A 22,153-nucleotide genomic window follows, 5' to 3' on the forward strand; every position below is an offset into this window, starting at 1 on the left:
CATTTCATAAACCTCCTCTCTGCCCTGCATCCTTTCAGTGATGCAGGCCCAGGGCACAGCCAGGGACAAAGCATCAAATAAAAAAGGGATTCTCCCAGGAATGCCCTAAAAGCTCCCACCAGCACCACCAGAAGTGTCTCTGCTCAGCCCCTCCTGGGCCCTACACAAACACAGCTGCAGCAGTTATTACAACTCAGCTGTTTTATTGAAGTACAAAACATAACAAGTGAATTTTCTACATTAAGATGTGAATTTTAAAAAGTTTAAAAATCCTTGTTAAAACCTATTGAAAATAAATATATAAAACTGCTATTCCAATCAGGGAGTTATAAATATGTTATCAACCAAGTTTTTCCACACTGTGTTTCCTCTGGAAGTGCCTACCACCACTACAAAACCCCAGCTATTTATTTAAACCCCTGACACTCCCCCCAATCCCTGATTCTCACGTAGGGCAGGACCGGTGAGCACAGAAGGGAGCCAAGAGCACAAAGTGGGGCTGCAGAAGCATTTAGTGCCTTCTCCCTGTGCCAGGGCTGTGTGTGCTCAGCCCAGGCTGGCTGAGGTCAGCTCCAGGACACCTTCTTCCCCAGGACACGGCTGGTGATCTTCTGAGGGAAAAACAGAGGGACAGGGGTGAGTTCAGTGCTCTGAACACTGCAAATGCCGAGCACAGTTCTCTGTGCTCTGAGGGAAAAACAGAGGGACAGGGGTGAGTTCAGCGCTCTGAACACTGCAAATGCCGAGCACAGGTTCTCTGTGCTCCGAGGGAAAAACAGAGGGACAGGGGTGAGTTCAGTGCTCTGAACACTGCAAATGCCGAGCACAGGTTCTCTGTGCTCCAAGGGAAAAACAGAGGGACACGGGTGAGTTCAGTGTTCTGAACACTGCAAATGCCGAGCACAGTTCTCTGCACAGACGGCTATGGAATCCCACAGGGGGAATGCCCATGAGCTGCTGCTCCTTCCAGGAGCTCTCTCCCATTCACGGGGATCACAGACTCGCTCCCCCTCGTGGAAGAGCCTCAGCATTGGAACAAACCTGGATCTGATGAGCTCAGAAAATTCACTTCTGCTTCAGTGGGGCTGAAAGTTCTGACTGCTGCTGCCACCAGATCAGTCTGTCCCCACTAGAGAGTGCGAAATTCCAGGGCACTCCCTGTCCCCTGATCTGACTGGGAGGATTTTCTGCTCTATTTGAAATTGAAAGCACAGAAGCAAAGGGCTGCTGGGACAGAGCATCAGCCCCGATCCACGTGCACCCTGTGATAAAAATAACTTTGCTATCCTAACAAAGAGAAGTATTGAACAATTTCACAGGTTAAGAATGCCCGTGCACTCCAGCCCAGGGATTTTTATGGCTCCAGTTCTGGGTGGGCCCAGTGTGTTTCCCCCTCACTCACTGCCAAGAAAACTTCTCATTATTCTCTTTTCCCCTCAGTGAGCTGCCCCAAACTGCCACAGAAATGCCTTGGGACCAGATCTCATTTTTGGAGCCATTCCACAAGATCCGTGGTTGGTTTTTCAGGCACAATGAGCCTCACTCAGAAGCTGGTGCTCTCAGCCCATCCTCACCAACCCATTCCCTGATTTACAGCAGCTCTTGCACCAGCAGGGAGAACTAAAGCACTGCAGTTATTTACTGCCATGAATCATCACCTCCCTTCCAATCAAACCCGTGTTTATGTGCAAAAGTTCTGATCCTATTTCCTCCCTGCTTCCAGCCCACTCTGCCACTCCAAGTCAGTGACTGCCAGAACTCATGAATTCCTCAAACTTTACTGTACCAGCATCTGGAATTCTCAGACCAGAGAAAAAAAATGTCCTGAAAATACCCTGCCCAAGTATAGCAACAAATTAAAGTCTTTCCAGTGGTAAATTCCCCAAATTAGAGTAGGAAGATGTTTTACAGAACACATTACAAGTGCTGACTTCCAAAATCCAATGACTGCTGTTCCCAACAAACAGCCAAGCCTGTTACTCCAGCTCTGGAATACTCCAGGAGTTTAACACTAAAACTGGAGTGCAAGTTTAAGAGCCAGAGTTTAAAGAAAAGGCCAGTTTCAGTTTCAGTGCCTGTCCATGCTCAGGGACTGGTTTATCCCACAGCTTCCCAGCCAGGGGTCCCGGCTGAGCAGGGCCAGGGCTGGGCAAACAGAAACTGCTGGAACCCTCACAGGTAACCCTCCACCAGGACTGCAACTCCAGCCTGGATAAACTAAAGGTGACTCCAGGCTTTGCTAGGCTTGGCTGGGAATTCCCTGAGCCAAACCCACCCACAGCCAGGGCACAGGAGAGCAAACCCAGCAGCCTCAAGGACTCTTGTCCTTCCTGGGATGTGCTCCAAGACCCCTCTGTTCCACCCCAGGCCCTGCACAAGCCCTTGTTTGTATCATTTCACCACCTTCTGAGCCATTTTTCCATGGAATGGCAGGATTTTGGGAAAGGAAAGGAGTAGCAGAGCTTGGCTGATGAATGGAACACACCTGGGCAGCCCCAGCAGCTGGACTGCAGTGCCCTGGGTTGTGAGGTGTGCCTGGGGGTGTGCATCCCACCTGCCAGAGCTGGGGCACGTGGGCGGGTTTAGGGCCAGCCCCTCCATGGATGTGCACATGGAAGAACCACTTACACCCTGACAAAATGGCTCCAAAATCTGATTTTTGCTTCTGGCCTGTTCTGCCTCTTCCTTGCCATGGCACAGGAAGGTGTGGGGTGGAAAGGGGAGCCCAGATTTGTTTCCAGCCCCTTGCAGGCCTTTCCCTGAAGGGATCCAGGCACAGCCTGTCCCTAAAGCACGGCCAGGAGGGACAGCCACAGCTGCAGTCTGTCCTCTGGGCAAAGCCCAGCTCTTCCCTCCTGTCCTGGGCTGCAAGATCAGTGTGTATTCCATTGCCACCTGTCAGAGCTGGGGCAGGGATCTGCTGTTCATGGGGCAGTTTTTGTTATCTCTTCCACAGCCAATCCTCCCTGCAGGAGATCTCTGCTGTCCATGGGCCATTAATCATTAATGATCTGCTGTTCATGGGCCATTAATCATTAATTATCTGCTGTCCATGGCCACTGAGTGTCCCTGCAGGGCTGATCCAATTCCAGCATCCCATGGGGAGATGCTCCGCCCAGGGGAGGAGCCAAGCATTCCTACCTGGATCCACCTGAGCCTGGAGCAGCACAGCAGCCTTTGCCCCTGCATTGCCAGAGGAGCAGCTTTCTGCTGCCCTGCATTGCCAGAGGGAGCCCAGGCCCATCTGCAGCAGCCCTGGAGCTGCAGAGGAAAACTCCCCCCTTGTGCAGGATCCCTGCTCCAGCAGCAGCACAGCTGGCACTGCAGGAGGGCTGAGCCCCCATGGGATGGGGCTGTGCCACCCCTGACACACAGGGGGCAGGGCATGGTCTGGCTCTGGCAGGGTTGTTTTGTACTACTGCATTTGTATTTTTAATATTCCTAGTAAAGAACTGTTATTCCTGCTCCCATATCTTTGCCTGAGAGCCCCTTAATTTCAAAATTACAATAATTCAGAGGAAGGGGGTTTTGCATTTTCCATTTCAGGGGAGGCTCCTGCCTTCCTCAGCACACACCTGGCTTTTCAAACAGACAGCCCTCAGCAGATCCCTGTGTCTGGCACCCCCTGAGGAACTTGGTGCTCCAGAGGGGAGGGGTGTCACATATAGGTAAAACCTTATCAAAAACCCTTATAAAAGCAGGCCTGGTTACTGTGAGATAGGAATTGTAATAGTGACAATCAGTTAACAAAATAATCTATTCTTGTGAGAAGACAGTTCACACTTGTGAGGAGGCAAGTTCCACCCCTGTGAACCGTTCCCTCCCCAGGAGACAAGAATGTGAACACAGCTGGAAAGAGAAAGGTTGGATGGACACCTACACCAGCCATTGCCAGCCAGTGAGCTGAGTTTCACTGAACTGCTGACCCGTTAGATTCACGCATGGTGCCCTCTGATAACCATATAAATATGAATATAATTCTATGATAGAATACATAATATGTATTATATTATTATATAAAATAATATATAATTATATAAGAAATATATATAATAGAAATATAACACATACTTTAAATATTATATTTATATTATATATATTTATATTTATAAAAATATATTAAAATATATACTTTATATCAAAATCTATATTTACTATATAAAATATATATGTTATATAAATATATAAAATGTATATATTTTATTATATAAAATATATCTAGTATATATATGTAATATATATTCTATTATATATATGAATATAATAAAATATGAGCCATGTGAAGAGAGGTTTGGCTATTCTGCATGAAGAACAGGTGTCTTTGTCCATCCCCACTGAGCCCAGGGGGTGCTGCACTCACAGTTTTGTAGAGCTGAGCCCGCAGGCGGTAGGAGCTGTACTCCTGCCTCCTCTGCTCCTCCTCCCTCTTCCTCCTCACCTCGGGGAGCTGCTCGTACATCCTAACGGGACAGCAAAGGCAAAACCACAGATTTGAACCTGCCTGACACTAAAAGCCACAGCTGCTGCACACGTACACAAGGTGAAATATAAAAGAAAAGCCCCTAGTAGCCAGCTTGTAAGTTCTTATGTGAAAAAAATGTATAATGAGAATCAAGTTTGCATAGTAACTTATTCTTGTAAAGAAAAAAGTAGTAACAAAAAATCTGTCCTATGAGAATCTACAAAGAAAAAACACCTGAAGAAAAAAAGCATTAACACATACACACACACAAGCACCTTCTGACCAATAGGCTGAGTGTTAAGAAGGTTACTAACCAATTAAGAGTCTAACACAATGTTTTTTAAAACTGTGTAAATATGAGCTTTATTTATGTATATTTATTTCTATATTTATACTATTTATCATTTTTATATTTTTATATTTGCTTATTTATTTTTTTATTTTAATATGAGCTTTATTCTGCCTGCATGAAGAAACTGAGTCCTGTCTGCTTTATTGCCACACACATCCTCTGCTTTCTCCCCACATCCCTAAGGGCTGCTGGCCAAGCACATCTCTGACAAATGTGTTTGCAGTTTGCTGCTGTCCCACTGTGCAGTCCCCAGCAGCACTGAGCCTGGCAATTCCTGCCCCTGGGATGGCTCTGCTTCCCCTGGGATGGCTCTGCTACCCCTGGAATGGCTCTGCTATCCCTGGGATGGCTCTGCTACCCCTGGGAGAACTGCCCCTCTCCTGCCCCTGGGATGGCTCTGCTACCCCTGGAATGGCTCTGCTATCCCTGGGATGGCTCTGCTACCCCTGGGATGGCTCTGCTTCCCCTGGGATGGCTCTGCTACCCCTGGAATGGCTCTGCTATCCCTGGGATGGCTCTGCTACCCCTGGGATGGCTCTGCTACCCCTGGGATGGCTCTGCTACCCCTGGGATGGCTGTGCTACCCCTGGGATGGCTCTGCTTCCCCTGGGATGGCTCTGCTTCCCCTGGGATGGCTCTGCTTCCCCTGGGATGGCTCTGCTATCCCTGGGATGGCTCTGCTATCCCTGCAATGCCTCTCCTGCCCCTGGAACCCCTCTCCTGTCCCTGCAATGCCTCTCCTGCCCCTGGGATGCCTCTCCTGCCCCTGGAACCCTCTCCTGCCCCTGGAACCCCCTCCTGTCCCGAACCCTCTCCTGCCCCTACGATGCCTCTCCTGCCCCTGGGATGCCTCTCCTGCCCCTGGGATGCCCCTCCTGCCCCTAGAACCCCTCTCCTGCCCCTGGAACCCCTCTCCTGCCCCTGCAATGCCTCTCCTGCCCCTGGAACCCCTCTCCTGCCCCTGGACCCCCTCTCCTGCCCCTGAACCCCTCTCCTGCCCCTGGAACCCCTCTCCTGCCCCTGAACCCCTCTCCTGCCCCTGGAACACCTCTCCTGCCCCTGCAATGCCTCTCCTGCCCCTGCAATCCCTCTCCTGCCCCTGGGATGCCTCTCCTGCCCCTGGAACCCCTCTCCTGCCCCTGGAACCCCTCTCCTGCCCCTAGAACTGCCCCTCTCCCGCCCCAGCTCCTCCCCTGAGCAGCACCTGTAGCTCTGCCCTGCCCTGGTGCCCCAGCTGGAGCTCAGTGTCCCCCCCACGTCCCTCCAGCCATGGCAGGAGTTCAGCACAGCAGTCACCTCACTGAAGCTTTCCAGGCATTTCCAGAATTCCAGTGCTTTCAGTAGTGTTGCCCTGCTTTGTCTTCTCCTGTGCTGATGCTTCCCCAAGTTTTCCTTCAATCCTGGAATGGTTTGGGTTGGAAGGAACCTCCAAGCCCACCCAGTGCCACCCCTGCCATGGGCAGGGACACCTTCCCCAGACACCCTAAGAATACTCCTAAATGCTAAAAATCATTAAAATGGATCATGAAAAATCACTGAAGTCATTACAAATGACCAAGGGGTTTATTTCATACATTGTGTATTGCAGCAGGGGTTTGGTGGAATCACAGGGAAACCGAGGCTGGCAGAAACCTCTGGAGGCCACCAAGCTCCTGCTCAAAGCAGGGTTAATTCCAAGGCTGGACCAGGCTGCTCAGGCCTCATCCCACCAACCTGGGACTATTTCAGGCTCTGCCTCCTCTGCTGGTCCTGGCCCAGCGCCTCCCATCCCATTCACAGCAAAACTGAGCAGCAGTGAACTCCCATTTTTCACCATCCCTTCCCACGGCCCCTCTGCAGCACAGCTGTTCAAGGGTAAGTCCATGGAGTGTGCTGGGCACTGCAGAGATGAATTACTGCAGTCAGAAATAACACAAACCCTACCCTGAGGTGCTTTCTCCAAGGGTAAAAGTCTCTGCGTTCCCTTGGGGTGATTATTTCTATGGAAAGCCTCTTCCTTTGGGGCAATGCTGCCTCGCTGCTGGCCCAATTACCCACTTTGGTAATTTGTGAGCTTCCTCAGATGCTCCAGTGTCCCCCAGCCCATTCCCTCTCCAAGTGGGACCCAGTCTGCTGTGGATGGCTGACACTGAAGCAGAATCCTAGGTCTAGCTACAGAAATTATTTTCCAAAATGATTTTGTTTCTTGCAACTTCCAAGTAGGACATTTCTCCCTCTGATAAGGCACCTGCATTTTTCACTGAAAAAGCTGAATTATTTGTACACTCAGTTCTTTGACTGCAGACAGGATTCAGAGCTCTTCCCTACCCAGGGCACTGATCCACCTGAAGTCAAATTCCCTGAACTTTACCTTTTGGATCTTTGAACCATTTCATGCTTGGGAATTGCTCTTCTTTTTTCTCTCATCAGGAAACCTGAACAGAAAATTTTGAGAGAAGGGAACGATGAATGAGTTTGTTACAGCAACAATCTGAGTCCTTTGTCAGTTTTATAGAAGTACTTACAAAAAACTCTTTACAAGATCTTACAGACAAGAGGCTAAAATAACTGTAATGGCTTTAGGAGAAATACAAAGTAAATAAATACACCCTGAAGCATAACGTGGGGTTCATGAAACCAAAGAATTCAAAGCAGAGCCCTGACGTACCTCGGTTGGACACCAGGTGATTTGCAGTCCTGCAGTCTTTTCTCCTCCTTGCAGGCTGCAACAGCTGCTGGGCTGGCAGCAGCTGCTCCCCCTGGGCTGGCAGCAGGGTTTCCCCCTGGGCTGGCAGCAGCTGCTCCCTCGGGCACCTGTGCAGCCTCCTCTCCTCGCGCAGCAGCCGCAGGTGCCGCAGGCGCTGCCCCGAGCGCGAGATGAAGTCGGGGCGGTGCAGGGCCAGCGCCTCCTGAGGGGACACAAACACACCCTGCTGGCCACACTGGGGCTGGCAGCTGCGGGGGAGACCCAGAACACCCACCAGCAACCCCAGAGCATGGAAAAAATCCCCTCACAATATTGGGTGTAATATAAAACTCCTGTGCTTCAGGCTGGGTAGGTGCTCGGAGGCCAGCAGCCTCTGAGCCTCTGCTTTAACAACGTGGAAATAAACTGGCCAGAAAGGAAAAAAAACCCCAAAATAATAAGAAAAAATAATAAAAACTCATTTTGATCTCACACTATGTACGCCTCAGTACTGTTTCTGTGTGGAAACAAGTGTGGTGGGGCGTTCTGTCAGCTACATCCCCCTGGCTCCTGAAGCCAAGGGGTTTAACCCCTGTAACACCAGACCAAGTCAAATAGTGGGGAAATAAGCTGGGGCAGGATCCTGGGGAAAGCCAGAGCAGTCCAGGATGTGTCCCAGCAGGGCCTGGGTCAGGGTGCCTCACCTGCAGCGTGAGCTTGCCCAGGGGCTGCCCCAGCGCCCTGCCAGCCCCCGGGGCTGTCACTGCCCCCTGGCCCCGCCTGGGCTGCTCCTCCCAGTTCTTCTCCCTCAGGGGCTCTCTCCAGGGCTTTGTGCTGCTCCAGGGCTCAAACCAGGCCGGCCCAGGGCCAGGGCAGGCACTGCGCTGGTTTTCTTTCCTTGATTCACATTCCAAGTCCTCTGCTGGGACGAGCCACGGCGTCCCTGTTAAAAGAGCACGGGAGAGAAAGAAGAATTGAGGCAATTCCTGTGCCTGTTGTCCATCCAATCCATGGTCCTTTATTCCTGCAGGAATGAGGGGACACAGCCAGGAGAGGTGATGCCAGCTGACCCAAGGGGCATCCCAGATCACAGTCAGGAGACAGAGCTGAGTGAAGAGGAAGGGGAACACTTGGAACGATGGTGCTTTGACCTCCCAGGTCACAGCAGGCACAATGGAGCTCTCCTGGGGAGGGGAAAGTGGGCAGGGGCCCTCCAGGGTCCCTCCAGTGCCTACAGGGGGTTCCAAGGAGGCTGCAGAGGGACCTGGGACAAGGAGAAAGAGTCTGAAGCTGAAGGAGGGCAGGTTTACACCAGATATGGGGAATTAGGAATTGTTCCCTGGCAGGGTGGGCAGGGGCTGGGCTGGAATTCCCAGAGCAGCTGGGGCTGTCCCTGGATCCCTGGCAGTGCCCAGGCCAGGCTGGACACTGGGAGCACCTGGGACAGTGGGAGGTGTCCCTGCCATGGCAGGGGTGGCACTGGGGGGATTTAAGGTCCCTCCCAACCCCACCCACTCCAGCATTCTGCAAGTGGAGAATGAATTCCCTGTCTGTGTGTGCTCATGTGGCTTTTCCTTTCCCTGCTATCCTGTCTCTATCCCAATCCAGTGGTTTCCCCACTCTCAGCCTCCCATCCTGTCCCACACCCCTCAGGAGGGAAGGACCAGGGGTTCAGGTGCACCTGGGGTTAAACCAGGTGCAGGTTTGCAGCTAAACCCAGCCAGTGCCAGCACTGCAGCAACTCCCCACTGCAGCTGAATTCCAGGGGAATTTCTGTAGGAAACACCTTGGGCAGGTTCAAGAGAATTCCTTGCCCAGCAAGTCTTTACCAAACACCACTTTTCAAAGGCCCAGGTTTCATTTTCCACGTTTCCCTCCATGGAAAGAGCAGTCATTTACCAGCAATCACACACTTCTAAGGAGCCTTTCTGCTGGCCTAAGCCCTGTGGCTCTTCATCCATGTTTTGGAAGATCAAATGCTTTCCATCTCCCAAATGCTCAACGTGTCTCCAGGAATTCAGTTACTCACAGTTTACACACACAGTGATGTGAATACATCAGCTGGGATTCTGAGCAGATATTCTGAATTTTCTAAATTAAACCCTTATGAGAGAGAATGATCAGTCCCCACAACAACAACAGTGATGAGTAAGGGAAATATTTTTAAACATTTAATTGTGATGTTGTGAAGAATTTAAGAGACAAAAAAAATAAATGAAAACGTCAGGAGACTCCACCAGCAGCCTAAAAATGCAACTCTCAAAACCAGTCGAGTTCTTCCCAGTTTTCACCCAAGTGCTCTGGAAAAATCTCCTGGGAAGCCTCAGGGCAGGAGACATTAAGGACAAGTTGGTGACCGGCACTGAGAGTTTAACAGCACCTTTTGTGTCTCAGAAGTTCATGTTAAGCACCTACAGGATTGCCACCTCTCCACCTTGTTTATTCCTCCCTAATGAGTGCATTTCCTGCTGTAACAGCTGGTTCATGGCTGAAAATGCCAGCAGAAGCCAGCACTGCAATCCCCCGGCAGGGTTGGGCTGAACTCCCATGAAATCCCAGTAGGAGGAGGCTGTGGCAGGGTCAGCTCTGTGGAGACCCATGAGCCCACCAGGGAGCGGGCAGTGGCAATGCCCTGGAGAGATGCACCCCAGGCTCTGGGCACTCCTCACAGCTCAGGGAGAGCAAGGAGGCTTCCCCCACGGTGCTCTGCAGCTCTGCGTCAGTTTATCCGGTTCTGATCTGCCCACTGGCCTGCTGGCCTTCCCTACCCCTTTTTCCCTATATGTTCATGTTCCAGAGAGTTCTCCCTTCCCTGTGTTCCCATTGGTTTGTGTAACCCTGCCCATCCACCCCGTTCATGTTCTAGAGAGTTCTCCCTTCCCCATTACCCCATTGGTTTGTGTAACCCTGCCCACCCACCCTGTTCATGTTCTAGAGAGTTCTCCCTTCCCTGTGTTCCCACTGGTTTGTGTAACCCTGCCCATCCACCCCGTTCATGTTCTAGAGAGTTCTCCCTTCCCCATTACCCCATTGGTTTGTGTAACCCTGCCCACCCACCCTGTTCATGTTCTAGAGAGTTCTCCCTTCCCTGTGTTCCCACTGGTTTGTGTAACCCTGCCCATCCACCCCGTTCATGTTCTAGAGAGTTCTCCCTTCCCCATTACCCCACTGGTTTGTGTAACCCTGCCCACCCACCCTGTTCATGTTCTAGAGAGTTCTCCCTTTCCCCATTACCCCACTGGTTTGTGTAACCCTGCCCATCCACCCCGTTCATGTTCTAGAGAGTTCTCCCTTCCCCATTACTCCATTGGTTTGTGTAACCCTGCCCACCCACCCTGGCATCCCCTGTTGTGTGGGTCCCTCTGAATCCTCCCCCCAGGGAAATCCCCAGGGATTGCCCTGCCTTGGAAGAATCTACCACAGAGCTTTCCCCGCCTGGGCTGATAGAGCCATGGTGCTCTGAGCACTCCTGCCAGTCCACATCAGATTGCCTCCCCCACGGGCCAGCTGACCCTGCCCACCCCATGTACTCACCCCCCTACAGGCTGCTGCCCTTTGCCCACCCCTGTGCCCTCAGGTCACTAACCCCATACCCGAACCTGTGCACACCCCATGGTTTTGTCTTTGTTCCTGATCCCTTGGCATGCTTTGAAATAAGCCTTCTCTGGAATACACCATGCAAAGACCCTTCCTGTGCTTCCTCTGCCCAGCTATCTGTGGTGGGTGTGTGCATGGACCTGAAATGGCTGTTCTGGTGGCCTTACTCTGAGCTGCTATTGGAGACACCTCAAGAAAGGCTGCAGCATTTCTACCAGCCTGCAACACTGTCAGTCCCTTCCCTGAGTACCACCCCTGAGCCCTCAGACCACTGGATCCCTGATTCCCTCCTCCTGTATTTACACCCTCCTTTGTGTTTGTCTCTGGCCCCTGGAGCCCTTCAGCGTTGTCTGAAATAAAGGATGTTGGAGCTCCATGCCTGGACCCTCCCGCGCTCTGTGTGTGTTGAGACATGAGGTTAGGAATTAACTGAGGTCAGAAGCCCATTTCAGATTTAGGTGAAGTGTGCTGCTTTGAATTTTTTAGTCTGTACAGTCTGTCCATTTGCTGTGCTCGTAAAAAACCTGTGCTTGCAACAGCCTGCAGCTCACAAAGCTGCTTCAAACAAGGTGAAGAGAGTGTGAACTTCCAAGCTAGAAGAAAATATGAGGGGCCTCAGACCTTAAAACAAGAAGCAAACCAAAACTAAAGCTACAGGAGATGGATGGACAACCAGAGAGCTCTCTGCACAAGAACTGATCAGAACTAATTGAAATAAATAAATATGCATAAACCTATTGCAAAGCTTAATGCATGTGCAACAGGTTAAGGGACAAAAGGAAGTTTAGCCTCTCAAGAGCACACATACCTTTAGAAATTATCCCCCTTGTACCCAGTGCTGTAATAAACACAGCACTTTTCAACTGTAATTACTTGAAGCGTTGTCTGTCCATAGATCAGTGTGTGTGCTGTGCTCTCGTGGCTCCTGCCCCCTGGCACAGGATGCTCTTGGGGCAGGGTGTGTGCACCACCACCAAGGACTGGGACACAGCCCTGGCTGTCCCTGGCCCTGCCCCAGGTGGCCCCAGCCCTGCCCCAGGTGGCCCCAGCCCTGTCCCAGGTGTCCCCAGCCCTGTCCCGGGTGTCCCAGCCCTGTCCCAGGTGTCCCTGGCCCTGTCCCAGGTGTCCCCAGCCCTGCCCCAGGTGTCCCCAGCCCTGTCCCAGGTGTCCCCAGCCCTGCCCAGGTGTCCCCAGCCCTGCCCCAGGTGTCCCAGACCTGCCCCAGGTGTCCCCAGCCCTGCCCTGCCTGTCCCCAGCCCTGTCCCAGGTGTCCCCAGCCCTGCCCGGGTGTCCCCAGCCCTGCCCAGGTGTCCCCAGCCCTGCCCCAGGTGTCCCCAGCCCTGCCCTGGCTGTCCCCAGTCCTGCCCCAGGTGTCCCCAGTCCTGCCCCAGGTGTCCCCAGCCCTGCCCAGGTGTCCCCAGCCCTGCCCCAGGTGTCCCCAGCCCTGCCCTGGCTGTCCCCAGCCCTGTCCCGGGTGTCCCAGACCTGCCCCAGGTGTCCCCAGCCCTGCCCCAGGTGTCCCCAGCCCTGCCCAGGTGTCCCCAGCCCCTGCCCCAGGTGTCCCCAGCCTTGCCCAGGTGTCCCCAGCCCTGCCCCAGGTGTCCCCAGCCCTGCCCTGGCTGTCCCCAGCCCTGCCCCGGGTGTCCCCAGCCCTGCCCCAGGTGTCCCCAGCCCTGCCCTGCCTGTCCCCAGCCCTGTCCCAGCTGTCCCCAGCCCTGCCCCAGGTGTCCCCAGCCCTGCCCAGGTGTCCCCAGCCCTGCCCTGGCTGTTCCCAGCCCTGCCCAGGTGTCCCCAGCCCTGCCCAGGTGTCCCCAGCCCTGCCCAGGTGTCCCCAGCCCTGCCCCGGGTGTCCCCAGCCCTGCCCCGGGTGTCCCCAGCCCTGCCCAGGTGTCCCCAGCCCTGCCCGGGTGTCCCCGCCCTGCCCTGCCTGTCCCCCTGCCCAGTTCCCTGCCCAGGGCCCGGTGCCCGCCGCCCTGTCCCAGGTGTCCCCGGCCCTGCCCCGGTGGCCCCGGCCCTGTCCCAGGTGTCCCCAGCCCTGTCCCAGGTGTCCCCAGCCCTGTCCCAGCTGTCCCCAGCCCTGTCCCAGCTGTCCCTGGCCCTGTCCCAGGTGTCCCCAGCCCTGTCCCAGCTGTCCCCGGCCCTGCCCAGGTGTCCCCGGCCCTGTCCCAGGTGTCCCCGGCCCTGCCCTGCCTGTCCCCAGCCCTGCCCCGGGTGTCCCCGGCCCTGTCCCAGGTGTCCCCGGCCCTGCCCTGCCTGTCCCCAGCCCTGCCCTGCCTGTCCCCAGCCCTGCCCAGGTGTCCCCAGCCCTGCCTGTCCCCAGCCCTGCCCCGGCACTGACCTTGCTGGAAGTGCAGCCTGCCCCTCCTGGTCCGTGTGTCTGTCAGGCGCCTGCCCGGCGGTGCCCGGGGCTGCTGCCAGGCTGTGCCCTGGCCCTGCCCCGGGGGCTCCCACAGCTGCTGGCTGCTCCTGGGCGTGGGGAAGGTCACCCCAACGTCCCGGGTGTTCCTCTTGGTGGCACTGCTGACGATCTCCAGGTCCCCTGGAATGCAAACCAAGCAGGGACACCTGAGTCCCGTGTGCCAGGGCGGGCAACGACCCCACCCCAGCCAGGAGTGAAGAATCACATCCTTCACCCACCTCCAACAGTCCAAACCTCTCACATTTCTGTTTTACACTTCCCCAAAGCAAGGGGAGTTTCCAGTGGCTCGGGATTATTACTGCTTCATTATCTGAAGGAAATTAAAATCAAGTACCCCAAGCAAAATATACATTTATCTGGGGGTGGGAATTCAACTGGAATTAACTCTGCCCTATGAAAATCCTTCCCTGATTCAATCTGCTTGCACACAAGCAGGAATAAATAAATAATTGCTGTATCTGATGAATAAACCAGGGCCATTACTCAATGTGATGATGGGGAGTTGGCGTGGAAATGAAAGCAATGAAGAAACTGCTAATTGCCACCAGAAAAAACCCAACTGCAGAACTGCACCAGGCCAGGAGCAGCTCGGGACTGAAATAGAATTTAACACCCAAAATATTCCCAGGAAGAACACTGCAGTTGCCTTCTGAAATAGCATATGCCTACAAAACCCATTCTGGGAGGAACAGATGTCTTGGGGAAAAACAATAGATAAAAAAAGGCAGCTCACCTTTGCCATTGAAATGGAGCAGAAGCTGAGGTTAATAAACTTACAAGTGAGAAAACTGGTTTTTAAAGCAGCCCAAGAATGGCAAATAAACAGCTCCCGTTCACTGAACACATCACCCTTCCCTGGCAGCACCTGGAGTGAATTTGGAGTGCTGCCTGTACAGACCCATCCCCAGAACACCCAGGCTGTGGAGGACAGGTTCCAAGGGCAGGAGGAGCCCAGGGAGGTGTGGGATTCAGGGCCTCACCTGCCTGGATGCCTTTGTTCAGCATCCGTGCCCGTCTCTTGTGGCTCAGGGCACAGCTGGGGCCCCAGGAGCTGCTGCTGGCACAGGTGGAGTCTGAGAAGGGCATGCCGCTCTACAAAACAGGCAAGGCAACAGGAATTCCTGAAATTCCAACCAAAACCAGCAGCAAACAGCATCTAAACAGAAAGCAGCCATTGCTTTCCCCCCGTTGTACCTTGGTTCTGTTGTTGTTAGTGCTGAGCCCAGGCTGAGCTGGGCCCTGCTCTCACAAAACCCAGCCCTGGCTCCACCCCGTGCATTTCCAGCAGCCTGCTTTGGTACATCGTTGAAAAGCACATAGTTACATTACAAAAGCACATGATTTCTGTGGCAAGAGCTTGCTGGCATCAGTCAGGACAGCACTGGGCATCCTCTAGCCCACGTGGGGCTGGTCAGCTGAAGGGAGAGCTCAGAGGGGGCTCCAGGAGAGCTGCAGAGGGACTGGGGACAGGGATGGAGGGACAGGACACAGGGAATGGCTCCCACTGCCAGAGGGCACGGATGGGTGGGACACTGGGAATTGTTCCCTGGCAGGGTGGGCAGGCAAAACCCTTTCAAAGCAGGGCAAGCTCCCTCACCCTGTGATCCTCACCACAGAGTCCTCCAGCTGGGAGAAATTCAACTCCATAAATCCAAGAAACAGGAGGGACATGGAAGGAGCGGGGCTGAGGGGACTGTCACACCTTCATTCCCACCAAGCCAGGTGTGAAAGCTGCAGGGCTGGACACAGCTCGCAGATCACGCATTGATTTCAATTAACAAAGCCATTAAAAGCAGGAAGGCTGTCCCAGCCTTGGCTCTGGGGGCTCTATTAACACCAGGGACCTGGCAGCACCTCCGGGCTCCCAGCACACACCCTGACAGTGCCCACAGCCCCCTGAGCTCCAGCTCTAATTACAGAGCTGCAATCAGGAACCTGGAGGAAATTAACTGGTGTCCTGTGAGTCACCCCCAACACCAGCCCCTTTATTCCCGCTTATACTGCAGTAAAAATAAATACAGAGACCTCTTTATTCCCTTTTGCTGGAGCTGATCACCCCAAACAAAACTCAGTACTAGAAGGAGGCCATGGAAATGCAGAGACCTCTTTATTCCCCTTTACTGCAGCTCCATCACCCCAAACAAAACCCAATACTAGAAGGAGGCCATTCTGGCTCTCATAAACCTGCTTTTCTTTAATCTCCTGTAACTATCCCAGCTCCAGGAGAGGCACTGCACGGATGTATGGATATGGATTTCCTTTCAGATAACAGAGCATGTGAACATTTGAATTGTGAATGTGTGAATCTGAATTACATGCTTGGCAAAAACGTGTCAAACCAGGGAGAAAAACCCCAAAATTGCCCTTCCCTTGCACTGCAGCAGTGCCCAGCAGCAGCCACCCAGCCTGGGCAAAACAGCCCAGAAATGACCAAAATCTGAATTTTAAATAAAATTTGCTGTTCTGCCATCTATCTTCTCTCATTCCTTATTTGAGGGGGATCATGTGTGTCTTCAGATGGATTTTTTAAAAAGAATATTTCACCAGCAGATAAAAAATGTGAGTGTCTAATGCCATGGCCACTCAATGAGGCTTTAAAGGGTTTATTCCCCATAGCATTAATTCCATTTGTCATCTCACAGATGATTTAACAGGTTAAAAAATCAGATTTGGGTTTAAGATTCAATAGACCCTGAAAAATTCATCTTGTCAATGGAACATGGAATAAAATAATCTTGTCAATTCTACAACTGTGCCAGAAATGTTGGATCCTAATGCTGGTGGTTCTGGTTAATAGTCCTAACATTGCAAAGTTCAGGACAGTTTTATTTCACCTTCAAATAAATGTTATGAATAAAAAGATTAAATAAAATATTTTCTAACCATTCTTCACCTTCAAAAAGATTGTTTCTCCCCCAGATTAATTTAGTTATTGGCATTATTTTTAATTACTTCATCATTCACTGGCTAATTTGACAAACAGACTTGAAGCTGTTTCTATAAAATAAAATAGCTAATTTAAATTAAATCTGGCAGTAATGATGCCAGTTCCACTTTCATCTGGAAATACAAAAAAATGAAAGAAGTAATTCAATATTCCTCACTTGCTCTGTACTTTTCAGCATTCCTGTGGATTACAGAACCCCTGAACTCTGTAATTCCGAACTAAAATCACCAAATCCAGGCTGAGTCCCTCTTTAAGAACATTTCCATTTCTCCTGCCAAGGGCAACAACCGAATTCACCTGAAGGAATTATTCCCTCCCCTTTCAAACAGCTGCACTGCAGAGCTCTCACCTGGAATTCTCAGCTCCCTAAAGAAAAAACCTCACAACCAGCCAGACAAAACAATTTACAAATTTTTACAAGCCCAGCAGCAGGGAAACTCCAATAATTGTATGGATCCTTGCCCGGGGATGTCCTGGCTGGAATTTGCATCTGATTTACAACCTCACAATGGTTGGGCACCGCCCAAGGCAGAGCCTGCAGGTGTCTGTCCCCAAGGACTGGGACAGCAGGATCTGCTCCCAAGGGGATGGAGACAAGGAGGGCACATCCAGGTGGTGTGTGCCAGCCTGAGCTGCTGCCCTGGCTCACAGGGATCTGCTCCCAAGGGGATGGAGACAGGGAGGGCACATCCAGGTGGTGTGTGCCAGCCTGAGCTGCTGCCCTGGCTCACAGGGATCTTTTCCCAATGGAATGGAGACAAGGAGGGCACATCCAGGTGGTGTGTGCCAGCCTGAGCTGCTGCCCTGGCTCCTGCAGACTCAGACCTTGGATGGGGCTGCCCAATGGAAGGCAGAAGCCTCCCCTACAAACCAGAGATTCCCAGAGATTCCCAGTGACTCTCAGTGATTCTCAATGATTCCAAGTCATTCTCAGAGATTCCCAGTGATTCCTAGAGATTCACAGAGGTTCTCAGAGATTTCGAGAGATTCCCAGAGACTCTCAGTGACTCCCAGTGATTCCCAATGATTCACAGAGATTCCCAGTGATTCCTAGAGACTCTCAGTGACTCCCAGTGATTCCCAATGATTCCTAGAGATTCCCAGTGATTCCCAGTGACTCCCAGTGATTCCCAGAGACTCTCAGTGACTCCCAATGATTCCCAATGATTCACAGAGATTCCCAGTGGTTCCCAGTGACTCCCAGTGATTCACAGAGATTCCCAGTGACTCCCAGTGATTCCCAGTGACTCTCAGTGACTCCCAGTGGTTCCCAGTGATTCCCGATGATTCACAGAGATTCCCAGTGGTTCCCAGTGGTTCCCAGTGACTCTCAGTGAGTCCCAGTGATTCCCAGTGACTCTCAGTGACTCCCAGTGGTTCCCAGCTCACAGAGCTGGCAGCAGTGGGGATTCCTATGGGGATGGGGCAGGGCTGGGCTCAGGGAGCTCTTACCTGGCTCTGCTGGCCCTTCCCGAGGCTCTGACATCCTGCAGTCCCTGCTGCTCCGTTCTGCTCCTGCCACTTCTCAGAGCGCCTCTTCTGCTGGCTGATGGCACGGTACAGCCGGGCCAGCCTCGGGGACAGCTCTGGGGACAGCTCTGGGGCTGGGCTGGGGGTGTCGGTGCTTGGGGCCAGCCTGTGCTGCCCGAAGGCCCGGAGCAGCCTGGCTGTGTCAATGGTGGACAGGGACAGGGAGCTGCTGTCCCCGGAGGCAGGGGAGGTGTCCAGCCCTGTCCCCGTGTCCCACGCCGAGGTGCTGCACGTGCTGCAGCTGCTGGGCTCCCCGCTCAGCCTGGTCTCTGAGGAGCTGTCTCTCGGGATGCCCAGGTGCTGCTGCTCCTCCAGGACCCTGCCCAGGCGCTGCTGCTCCTCCAGGACCCTGCCCAGGTGCTGCTGCTCCTCCAGGACCCTGCCCAGGAGCTGCTGCTCCTCTAGGACCCTGCTCAGGTGCTGCTGCTCCTCCAGGACCCTGCCCAGGTGCTGCTGCTCCTCCAGGATCCTGCCCAGGTGCTGGATCACCTTCTGCCCCGGCCTGGCTGCCCTGAGCTCCCCTGGGCTGCTGCTGCCATGGCTCACACGTGGCCTCTGTGCCACTCGTGCTCCCTTTGGCTCCGTGCTGCTCCCAGACCTGGCTTTTCCTGCCAGCCCAGTTTCTGGCTGCTCCCTTCCCTGCATTTCCTGCCCAGGACCCTTGTCCCCAGCAGCTGTGGCTGCCAGGGTGTGCCTGATGGGGTTCTGCAGGAGCCTGGCCAGCCGATCCAGGCGCTGCACGAGGGTCAGCTCCCCGCTCCTCCTGAGCTGCTGCTGCTGCTGGGTGCCCTGGCGCTCCAGGAAGCTCAGCCACAGCTCGTCCAGGCCGCCCCTGGCGTGGCCCCTGTGCCGTGGTGCCTTCCCCACGCTGTCCTGCAGGTGAGCAGCCCGGCCCCGTGGGGCAGGCTCGGTGCCAGCAGCGCCCTGGGGCAGCCCCGTGCCAGCTGCCCCGTGCCCAGAGGATGGCCTGGCGCTCAGCTCCTCGCTCCTGCTGTCGTCAGCCTCTGCAGGGAGGGCAAAGAACTGCCCTGCTGTGCCCTGGGCAGCGTGCCCAGCTCCAGCCCTGGCCCTGCAGGGCTCCCTGGGCTGCTGGCTGCAGCTCTGCCTGGTGGGCATGGTGCGGGGCTCAGGGACACCACGGGAGGGTTCTGCACGCTGAGAACCAGCTGGGAGCCCTGCAAGACACAAAACACATGAATGTTTCGCTGCTCTGCTTGAAGTGCAGGATTTTCATCCTAAAACACCCAAAACACCACAAAGGATTGAAAGCAGGATCACCGAGCTCATTCCCAAACACAGTGAACCTGGAGATGAGGTTTGAGCATTATTAAAATCACACAAACAAATGTTTTCTACCTTTTGCTACATGGAATCCAAGAGGATATTCCATCCAAGTGAATCTGGGGAGGAATCTAGTTCCACCTCAGGGAGCTGCCCTGACCAACCCTGAACTGAGCCTTTACTAGAGCCATGGGAGGGACCCCAGAGCCCATCCAGTGCCACGGGCAGGGACACCCCCACTACACCAAGGTACCCCATTCCCACCCAGCCTGGCCCTGGACACTGCCAGGGATGGGCATGCCCTGGCCATCCAGGAAACACACCCAGCACAAGCCAGGAGCACTCTCCAAAACAGCTTTAAAGTGATCTTTAACATACTGTAAAAGCTATCCAGTTTGAGAATGTGCCCTGTGTCTTTTGTAGAAAGGACTGGGTGCTTGGACCTCCTCCCTTCCCAGCACAGGGGCTGTGCTGGAGCACAGAGATCACAGATGCTGCAGCCAGGCCCAGCCTCACTAACTCTGGAAGTGCAGGAATTTTTCTTCCCATACAAGGGCAATGTTTATAAACTTGTGTAAGAGGCTTCCTCCACATCCTCCTGACAAATGAGATCAGGCTCGGGAATGCCAGGCAGAACTTTGCTATTCCTGGCTTTTTAGAAAGTTACCAAGAAATGGAAGGAATGTAAACAGGCAAAAAATAAAAATAAGTTTGTATAGAGAAACTTTTTTTAAAGAAAATACATAACTTGCATAATTTTAAGCTCTAGACAAGCTCTGTGGGTAGAGGTAATCTTTTATTAGATCATCTAAAAATATGGTTGAAGAAGTCAGGGAAGATTTAAGACATGCAAGTCTTTCTTCTGAAAGCTTCTTTAAAGTTCCAGCCGCACTGGCTGCCTTCACAAAATATTCTTTCTCCTTACAGTTCTTTTCTTACCTGAGCCCTTAGACCATCACAGCAACAAAAATGTTAGGAGATAATTTTATGTTAACACTTTTGTTCCCCTTTCATTTTTATCCAGGTTATTGATGTTGCAGCCTTACATAAGCATTGAAATTTTCCTGTGCAAATAAAAATTGTCTTCTGGAAACATCAAAATCTCTCCATTCTGAGAGGAAAAGCTTCAAAGAAAAAAAAACCCAACCTCAAGTGAAAAATGAAAATCATCAGATGGAAACCCTATCAAACATCAGGACAGGAGCCATCAGGACAGAGAGATGCAGCCACCCAGGAGTGGTGTGGCTCCAGCCACCTGTGTGCAAAACGCAGCACCAGGCACTCCTGGCACAAAGTGTCCACGAGGATCACTCCAGCTGCTGCCACCAGAGCCAGGGAGGCACCCAGGGCTGGGCTCAGCCTGACCCCCCTGGGCAGCATCCTCAGCAAACAGAGCCTGGAGAGCAAACCCCGACCTTCCTCCAGCCAGGCAGGCAGGGACAGGGGACAGGGACAGGGACAGGGCAAACCCCGACCTTCCTCCAGCCAGGCAGGGACAGGGACAGGGACAGGGCAAACCCTGACCTTCCTCCAGCCAGGCAGGGACAGGGACAGGGACAGGGCAGGGACAGGGAGGGACAGGGCAGGGACAGGACACTGAGCACACTGAGCTGCAGCTCCAGGGCACAGAGGAACCTGATGTGACATCACAGGACAGCAGATTCCCTGGGCAGGGACAGCCCCAGCCCAGCTCACAGAATTGCCAGAATGACCAGGTTGGAAGAGACCTTCAAGGCCATCGAGTGCAGCCCAGCCTCACCCCCCAGCTGAACCCTGGCCCCCAGTGCCACATCCAGGCTTTGTTAAACACCCCCAGGGATGGGGACTGCACCACTCCCCGGGCAGAACATTCCAGAACTTTCTCACCTTTCTGTAAAAACCTTTTCCCTGCTGTCCAACCTGTATTTCCCTTGGCACAGCTGGAGGCTGTGTGCTCTGGTTGTGTCAGTTCCTGCAGACAGAGCCCAGCCCAGGTGAGCACAGGCACCTTTCAGGAGCTGTGCAGTGATGGGGGCAGCCCTGAGTCTCCTTTTCTGCAGGCTGAGCTCCCCCAGCTCCCTCAGGGGTTCCTCACAGGGTTTGTGTGCCCAGCCCCTCTCCAGCACCCTCTGGATGGGCTCAGTGTCCCAAGGCCCTTCCCAAGCTGAGGGGCCAGAGCTGGGCACAGCACTCGAGGTGTGACCCCAGCAGTGCCCAGTGCAGGGGCAGCAGGACCTCCCTGCTCAGGGAATCCCAGCTGGCTGCAGCCCCAGGGAATTCCTGACGATCCCTGGAGACACAGGAATGCCAGCAAATACTGAGGGCCAAGTTTTCCATGGAATCATGGAATGGTTTGGGTTGGAGAGACCTGAAATCCCACCCAGTGCCACCCCTGCCATAGCAGGGACACCTCCCACTGTCCCAGGCTGCTCCCAGCCCTGTGCAGCCTGGCCTGGGACACTCCAGGGATGCAGAGTCCAGAGCCTGCCAGGGAAACCTGGATTTTATCAGTCAGGGAGAAGCAGAAAGACAGGAAGAGAAAACAGAGTCAAATCCAGCATTTTCTGGCAGACCCAGCAATGTCACCGGAACCACGGATCCTGAAATGTCAAATAATTTGCTCTGACTTCCTCCACACACACAGAAGCAATTACAAAATTAAATCCACACTCCCATTACCTGAAGGCTGTCCCAGCGGTGTCCAGTGCTCCTCAGCCCAGGCCAGCTTAGGCCAGTGCCCACGGGCTGTCCCTGTGTGCTGGGCAGCTGCCCAGGCTGCATCCCCCAGAGCCAGCACCTGGGCCAGGATCCCTGCAGCAGGAGCATCCTCTGAGCCTGCACAGAGACAGCAGCGTGAGTGCAACAGCAGCCAGGGACAGCAGACACACAAATGCCACAAGGAAGCAGCCAGCAGGAGCCCT

The 22,153-nt window shown here is 53.5% G+C and overlaps 1 protein-coding gene across 1 annotated transcript in view; it reads right to left on the reverse strand.

Moving 5' to 3' along the window:
* Positions 1-202: 202 nt before the first annotated feature.
* Positions 203-22,153, reverse strand: part of ALMS1 (ALMS1 centrosome and basal body associated protein) — a 41,556-nt gene continuing 19,605 nt past the window's right edge. The window contains exons 11-19 of the mRNA XM_030947374.1: positions 21,912-22,067; positions 17,895-19,147; positions 14,476-14,587; positions 13,415-13,615; positions 8,184-8,422; positions 7,462-7,702; positions 7,165-7,228; positions 4,361-4,460; positions 203-611 (exon numbers count right to left, since the gene is read on the reverse strand). Of these exons, the coding sequence (XP_030803234.1) occupies positions 567-611; positions 4,361-4,460; positions 7,165-7,228; positions 7,462-7,702; positions 8,184-8,422; positions 13,415-13,615; positions 14,476-14,587; positions 17,895-19,147; positions 21,912-22,067 (2,411 nt within the window). The 3' untranslated portion in view covers positions 203-566. The remainder of the gene's footprint in view (positions 612-4,360; positions 4,461-7,164; positions 7,229-7,461; positions 7,703-8,183; positions 8,423-13,414; positions 13,616-14,475; positions 14,588-17,894; positions 19,148-21,911; positions 22,068-22,153) is intronic.

This window comes from Camarhynchus parvulus, chromosome 4, assembly GCF_901933205.1.
Source record: "Camarhynchus parvulus chromosome 4, STF_HiC, whole genome shotgun sequence".
In the NCBI taxonomy this organism is placed as follows: Eukaryota; Metazoa; Chordata; class Aves; order Passeriformes; family Thraupidae; genus Camarhynchus; species Camarhynchus parvulus.